Genomic DNA, 7,886 nt, shown 5'->3' on the forward strand with positions numbered 1-7,886 from the left:
AAGTGGGAGGGGGGGTGAAGAAAGAAGACACATCCATCATCGTTTCGGGAAAGGGTCAAATGGAGCTGGTAGCCAAGCATGAATATTTAAATTTGGCAGCCGCTGCAGGCCAGCTTTCCTTACAGAAGATGTTGATGACGAGGGCATCGGGAGACAAGTCGAGCAGAAACCACTGAGATGGAGAAAAATGACCTCACGTTGTCATTGGTGAGAACTGAAACAGCTGATGACTCGAACTGCTCGACCAATGCCGAGTCGGGCTTTCTTTACTGTGATGAATTATCAAATCAATCAAGTGGACTTTATCTGTGTTTCACCAGACCGATATTCCGGAAATATTGTGAAATAAACTGTTTCTTGATTTTTTTTTTTTTTTTTTTTTTATTCCTTCTGTGCATGAATTCACAATTTCTGTAATTGAGGATCATCATACAGGTGGCCCGGTGGTCCAGTGGTTAGTGCATCGACCTCACACTGCGGCGGTCGTGGGTTTGATCCCGGCTCCGGCCTCCCTGTGTGGAGTTTGCATGTCCTCCCCGGGCCTGCGTGGGGTTTCTCCGGGTACTCCGGCTTCCTCCCACATTCCAAAAGCATGCATGGCGGGCTGATTGAACACTCGCAATAAAAAAGCTGAAAAGTGTTCTAAAAACAATAGAGCTTTTATTGATAGGATTTAGAAATATATTCACTCCAACAGGTTTTTGCCAAACGATGGCGGCAAAGCAACATTTTTATGTTAGACTGGGTTTGTCCTGACCACCAAAAGAGAAAATGTGGGGACTGCCCCACTCTTTTGTATCCAATGGTGCCTTTCAGGGGGACCCAAGGGTGCTTATTTTAACAACCTACTTCAATTTTTAATTTACTTTCAGCTCCTTGAGGTTATTAAGAAGTTACACCGCTTAGATTCGAAGCAGGCGGTTGATTTTATTTCAGGACTAAGCACTCCCACGTTAAATAAATGATTGAGGCACCCCCAATAAACAGCTTTTTGAGTATTTTGGGATGTAAGCCATTTATTAGCTGGCTGCGAGTCCTTGGTTATGCCAAGGAGATATTTTCAGCGCTATAACAACACTGTAGCCAAGTGTTTTGTCATCAAACAGAACATTTCCGAAGTGGGATATGATATTCGCCCTCGCACGCCACTGCTTAATGTTGGCTAGCGAAGGTCCCATTTGCAAATTGACGGCCGAATTAAACAATCCATTAGGGAGGCTCGGCAGTGTGGACCGCAGGCGCTGCCGTGCAATTTGCAGGTTGATTGCCACAGGATGTGCGCGTCTGTCAACTGTGCCAGCTGTTCCTCCCAAGACTGACACTTCCTCTTGTAATGAAAGCCGTGATGAATACTGACGGTCGTGGCTGAACAGCAGATCTCTCGTGCTGGCTTTCCATCTCGTCTATACGTACACACAACGCAGACTCCATGTCTACCCGTTGTCCTTGCTTTGACTATCATACCAAATGCCTCCATGACTCAGCAAAATATTTATTTGCAGGTACTGTATCCGTAATGGTCGTCTCAAGGGGGCAGGCTTCGATTCATCCGTTTATCTACGGTCGTGTCGTGGAGGCAGCAACTTTAACCAGGGAAGCCCAGACTTCCCTCTCCCCAGCCACTTCATCCAGTTCTTTTGAGAGAATCACGAGGTGTTTCCTGACCAGCAGGGAGACATTCTCTCCAGCGTGTCCTGGGTCGTCCCCATACAGGTCCTCTTCCCGGTGCGATGTGTCTAGAACACCTCAGGATGTCCAGGATTCATCCAAAACAAATGCCCGAGCCACCTCAAGTAAGGCCAAACAAGTACAAAAAAATGCGCCCAATGTGCCCAAACATTTAACCCTTTCAGGGACAGCGGTTACGACAGTGGACAACTTATCATGTTATCAGGTTACAATTAAAATGTGTGTCTATTTGAAGGTATCTATCTATATCTATCTATCTATCCATCTAACCATCTATCCATCTATCAATCTATCTGTCCATCGTATTTTTTTCTTTTAAAGTTCATTAGGTCTTTTATTCAAGAAAAAAAAAAAGAATCATTTTTTGTTGAAACTGCCCATAGAAATCAAAATCCAAATTTTGGGCGGGTTCGGTTGTCTCTCGCCCCGCCCACCTGCAGCGTTACCATGTCGACTGCCGGTTTACGTGATGACGTCAGATGTATATGAGCGCAGGCGGCGGGCTCTCGCTCCTCTTTTACCGCCATCAGAGCGGAGTCGTTTTCCTCCTGCCACTCTCGGACCGACTCACTGCGCAGCGCCCGTCTCCCCAGCACTCGCCGCCAGCCACAGAGCTACGGTAAGCAACGGTGTGCGCGCAGGTCCTCCCGGCGGCGCCCTGTTTTAAAGTCACCGTTTGCGAGGCTGCGTTTAACTACAATGGACATTTAAAGCACCGTCAGTGGCGGGTAGGCGGCTAATGCTAGTGAACTGAGAACAGCAGCAGCAGCCATTGAGCCCGACCGTCTCCTCCATGACATGTTCACATTCGATTAACTGTCACGCTGCCACGCTCGATAACGAAGACCCAACATAATAATTCAAGCGGCAACTGAATCGCGCAATGTCACCGTATTCAGGCTTTGTAAGATTTTGGAGTTGACCTTATTTTTTTTGGGGGGGGGGGGGGGTGGGAATCGTGCCGTCAACTAACGCGACAACGACGCGGGAAGGCATGAGGTGAAAAATGCTGTCGATAATGGCGGAGGATGGTTGAAAGTATGTCACGTTGGCACGAAAAAAAAAAACACAAAAGTGTCGATGTGGTGCTTTGTTAGCCTCCTATAATACTGCGAAGCTAACAGGCTAAGTGCATCCGACAATGGGCAAAAAGCAAGGCCGGTGGCTAAAGTTAGCTCCTCGTAGCTCGATAGGATGAACGCGGTTTAGTTGCGTGACAACGCCCGGCTGTTGTTGTTGTTCCCAAATCGACTTGCGGGTGTGTTCCCATACGAAGACTGATGGTATTGATGTGCGCTTTAACTCGATAGATTTGTTCCTCCCACCCCCTACCCCAAAGTCAGCCAAGGTTTGCTCCACTTGAGCAAAGCAACACGTGGTCGGTGGCAGGATCACTGAAAGGGCTTTTGGGACCTGTCGATTTGGGGGCGCGCTCCTGCAGGAGAATGATTTCTTACAGTTTAGTTCTCACAGTTTTTAAGAAGAAGAACATAAAAAAAAAAACGCAACAAACAAATAGAATCCCGTCGCCTCGATTCAACCTTTTCGGATGACATCACTCGAGTGATTGAGAATCAACAGACAAAGCAAAAACATTTTTTTTTTTTTTTTTTTTTTAGCAACCACGTTAAGTTGTAGGTATTTAAATTCAAATGACAGAGGCAATTAGACTTCTTCAATTGACTGTTCGGAAAAACATTTCCAACCAGAAATGTCTTAGTTCGTGTCGCTTTGGCATATTGGAAGAGAACAATCAAAATGCTTTTCTATTAGGTAGCAGACGGTATACAATTGGCCTGTTTTGAAAGGCGCTTATGAAGAAAATGTTATTATTAATATTATGGATTTTTGTTTCCTGGTGTGCCATGGACCAGTATCGGAATGTGACGATAATGATAAACTGAGGGGGAAAAAATATCACGGTATCGCAATTGCAGCAATAAAAAGTATGACTTGGATCAAATAAAAATCTTTTAACCTGCTCCGTGGATGCAGTAGGAAATGAATCAGTTGGATCATTTATTTTTTTCTAATTAAAATAAAAATGCAGGAATTCTTATTTCTCAGGGGGTTAGGGGGCATGGCCCAACTGCAAATAGCTGAAAGATTAGAACAATTATCTTCAATTTGTGTTTAAAAAAAATCATTTAAAAAATAAAATAAATGTTGATGGAATCTTTTTTTTAGTCGACGTCTCTCAACCTTGATTGAGCCATGGCCCGTATTTCACATTTGAACAACACACCACCAAACAACTGTCACTTAAAAAAAACATTTATATGATGGTGTGAATGTTTGTTTTGAACATGAAGACAATAATCAGATGACAGCAGTAACTACCGCCCTCTTGTTCGTGTAAGCAGCGCACATGGGTCCACTTATAACTGCTGAAGCCACAAAAAACAAAAGTTGGAATAAATCGTCCTGACCAATAAATTCCCAGCCCTAGTCCAGTGTTAAAATAGTTGCTTGCATCCCGCCGTAGAACAATTTTTGCTCATTTATTGACCCCCCCTCGTTTGGAAATGCCTCGCTAATCACATTTTGTGCAACATTACCATTATTAGAAAACTGTACGCTCCACTGACGACTAAAAGCTTTTGAAAGCACTTTCCCGTCAATAACACGACAGACTAGTAAGTATCCCGGGTAAGATGACTGCATCCTGCACCAGCATCGTTTCTGCCGTTTTCTAGCCCGCTTGTATTGCCGCTCAACGGCACCACGCGACTGCATTATGTTTCAACGGATCCAGAAGTTCGGAATGTGCATTACTTTCGCTGTTTTTTTTGGGGGGGGGGGGTTTAAGTTTGAAATTGAGTTTGCTTGTGGTCATGTAAATGCCGCATTCAGTACCAGCCAATTCTGGACCGAGTCTGAAAAGACGTTTAAAAACGTCTTTGGGAGTGAATGAGTTAATATTATTTTTTTTTTTTTTATGAATAACCTTTTTGGAAGTGCTGCCTAAATTGAGCCTCCCAGCCTGCTGCTTTGAGTTCAACAAAGCCGGGAAGTCTGCCTACTACTCCCTCCCTTCTTTTGCATCCTGAGTCGGACGTGTACTGTTTAGGCAAGGAGTGTAATTTAAAAAAAAAAAAAAAATGAATTCTTCGATGGCTCGCCTTCTGTTCCGAATTGGTGTAAATGGAAGCCAGACGCCAATGAATTCTCCAAATTTTAAGCTCGCAGTCAAAACCGATGACGGCAGAGGATTTGGCTACTTCCTTGTCGTGGTTTTTTTTGTGCCTTGTCAAACATAATCCCATAAAATTAAAGTTTTTTTTTTTTTTTAACTTGATAAATCTTGGACGGCTCGTCCTGCTCCTCCTGCCGACTCAGCCATCTAAATCCAACTGATGATCGCGAGGGTTCTTACGTGCGCGCTGTACACTTCGACACAGGTGACACATTAAAATAAGCTTGCCTGCCACCAGTCACAACGGACTTGCGACTACGACAACGGCATGTCATGAATAATTCCAAGTCGTCGGCCCCGTTTGTCATTCAAGTATTGCCTCGCTCATTGTTTTTCGCTTCCTGTCTTTTTCAGCATCGCCTGAAACTCAGCTGAGATGGCAGACATTGACAAGTGAGTATGAGCGTCAAGTCAAACTTTGGACAGTTTCGGGCCGAATGTCTTCGGGAGCACGTTTCAGTTTGAAGCCCCGCCCACATCCATCTCAAGTCGCGTCGGTTTTACACCTCGTACGCGTATAACGCCCCCGTCTTCTTCACCATTTTCCTCAAGAGTCTCGATAGTCTTCCCGGCAAAGTGGCAAATGGATAAGATTCCCGCCGCTGATGTTGAATAGTCGTCCCGTGCATCCCTCTTGTCAAGGTGTCATGTTTCTGTCATTGCAAAAAACAACACGGCCTCTCTGTTGAGTGTGAAATGGCGTCGGTAAAAGTCATTCCCTCGATCGCTCTTGATTGGCCGGTGTGTTAGTTTGCTGGATGGGCTCCCGCGTTTGCCCGTTTGGCTGACCTTTCCCCTTCTCGTCTCCGCCACGAACAGCAAAGACCAAGCTGAGATGGACCCGGCCGATATGGAAGACGTGGAGGAAGTGGAAGAGGAGGAGACGGTAGAAAATTCCAAAAGCAAAGGTAGGTTTTTGCCGTTTCAGTGCTCCCTAAAAAAAAAAGTCTCTTCCGTTCCCATTCGGGCCGGACTGTTAATCGAATTCAAATCGAGATTGTGATGCGGCGGAACGCAATTTTCAAAACGCAAAGGTCTCAATTTTGACACCCGTTTCATTTCGGTAGGTGGCTAGGCGTTATTTGTTTTGGTTGCGTCATCAATCATCCGCCAATATATTTGGAAACGTGGTCAAACTACAGCTCTGCTTACCTTTTAGCGCTTTCGGGACTCAAACTGTCACTTGAAAATTGCTACGCCGAGCTGCAAAGTCATGGTCGGAGAAACTCGGAGGCCGTTGGGCGACTTCATGTAAATTCCCTGAATAATGACCCGTTTTCAAAAATTTAACTGCCAACTGATCACAAACTAATTAAAAGGGGAGGAAAGTGAGTTTAAGTAATCGTTTGATCACTCAGTGGGACCTTTCTGCGGCAGTGACCTGCCAAAAAAGAACGAGAACATGTTTTCAGACCTTTCCAGCCATGTTGAAGCACTACACACAAACTCAGGAGAGTAACGGCACAGGCGCGACGACAATACGCGGGGCGTTCTGGGCTCTTGGAGCCCGCTTCGAATGCAATCCGCCGTTACCGTGCCAACGGCAGAGGCACTTGGTCCCCTCGTTACGGAGCAAAACGTCGTTGAAATGACCCCATATCGTTGCTTTTTCAAGGCTGTGACACAATTGCGGGGGGGGGGGTGATTAGGTTTACTCAACTCTCTTTTAAATCCACTCCAGAAAGCAGCGTCGCGCGATTCAAATGGATAGAAAAAGAACGTTTTAATTGCCCTTTGTGCCCAGCGCCAATTCAGTTCTGAGCTCGCGCTCCATTCAGTTCTTTCCAAAGACGACCGTAAAAACGGAATTAGTCTGGCTGCATGTTCGCTTGCTGACGCCGTGTGTGTGTGCTCACAGTGTGCTGCTGTCTCTCTAACTCCTCCCCCTTCTCTTCACTGAAGCGCGTGTGTGTGTGTGTGTGTGTGTGTGTGTGTGTGTGTGTGTCCACAGCTCGTCAGCTGACAGAGCAGCTTATGCAGAATCCACAGATCCTGGCTGCGCTACAGGAGGGGCTTGACGGCCTGAACGGTTCACCATCAGGGTACATTGAGAGGTAACGGCAACATTTCGGGGATTGTTAGCGAAGCAATTCTGAAACTGAATGAATGAGTTTTGCAAAGATGACTCTTGTCCGCAGATTTGCCGGTCGCCTCTTTTGCAGCATCCAATGTGCCCTAAGAAGGATTCCTTGTGCCAGAATAGTGCAGGCGTATTCATTTACCTCACCGCAGAGAAACTCGAGTCTGGGCGGCTTGAAGACCGCCCCTTCATTTCCTGGGCGCTGCTCCAGCGGGCTGGTGGCACAAAACAAATCGTTGATTTTTTTTTTTTAGAAGCGCCATCAGAAGTCAGGTTAGGTCGTTTGATGGGAGCGCTGACTCAATTTGGGTCTCTGGGGGCTGACTCATGCGGTCGAAAAATAAAACCCGGGCTCCTTTCATGTAGGGAATGAAAGGTGGTTTTTTTTTTTCCTATCATGAGGTGTGCTTCTGAGCAGAAATTTAAGTCATTGGTTGGTTTTTTTTTTTTTAGTCATGGCCACAAGGCTCAGAACGTCGCTAACTGAGCAACACGGTGCTTTTGTTAAACTATCTCCACTTTGGTGGTCGAAACGGTGAACAACATCAGCGGGGTTTGCACTTGAAACCACGCACGCCGCTCAAAAATGTCAAATGTCACCCACCCGACTGAATTTGATGCTTTGCGAACTTCACCCCCTTCACTTTTGGTCTCCCGATTGCCCCCATGATATTTCCTGAGAGTTGCGCCATTTTGTGTTCAGTTTACCAAAGGTTGTGAAGCGGCGCATCAACGCCCTCAAGAACCTGCAGGTCAAGTGCGCCCACATTGAGGCCAAGTTCTACGAGGAGGTCCATGAGCTGGAGAGAAAGTACGCCGCCCTTTACCAGCCGCTCTTTGACAAAGTACGTCACCAGCAGCACCACAAATCAATACACCCCCCCCCCCCCCCCCCAGGGGCACCATTTTTTATTTTTTTTT

The 7,886-nt window shown here is 46.1% G+C and overlaps 1 protein-coding gene across 3 annotated transcripts in view; it reads left to right on the forward strand.

The window, feature by feature from the left end:
* Positions 1–2,175: 2,175 nt before the first annotated feature.
* Positions 2,176–7,886, forward strand: part of nap1l1 (nucleosome assembly protein 1-like 1) — a 12,193-nt gene continuing 6,482 nt past the window's right edge. For 2 of the 3 annotated variants that reach the window (XM_019891819.1, XM_019891820.1), the window contains exons 1-5: positions 2,177–2,308; positions 5,240–5,278; positions 5,705–5,793; positions 6,837–6,939; positions 7,669–7,810. In XM_019891819.1, coding sequence (XP_019747378.1) covers positions 5,262–5,278; positions 5,705–5,793; positions 6,837–6,939; positions 7,669–7,810 — 351 coding nt within the window. In that variant the 5' untranslated portion in view covers positions 2,177–2,308; positions 5,240–5,261. Of the gene's footprint in view, positions 2,309–5,239; positions 5,279–5,704; positions 5,794–6,836; positions 6,940–7,668; positions 7,811–7,886 lie in introns of all 3 variants that reach the window. The other variant, XM_019891821.1, reaches the window with a different exon arrangement.

Source organism: Hippocampus comes, unplaced genomic scaffold (genome assembly GCF_001891065.2).
Source record: "Hippocampus comes isolate QL1 unplaced genomic scaffold, H_comes_QL1_v1.1 scaffold63, whole genome shotgun sequence".
NCBI classification, from domain to species: domain Eukaryota; kingdom Metazoa; phylum Chordata; class Actinopteri; order Syngnathiformes; family Syngnathidae; genus Hippocampus; species Hippocampus comes.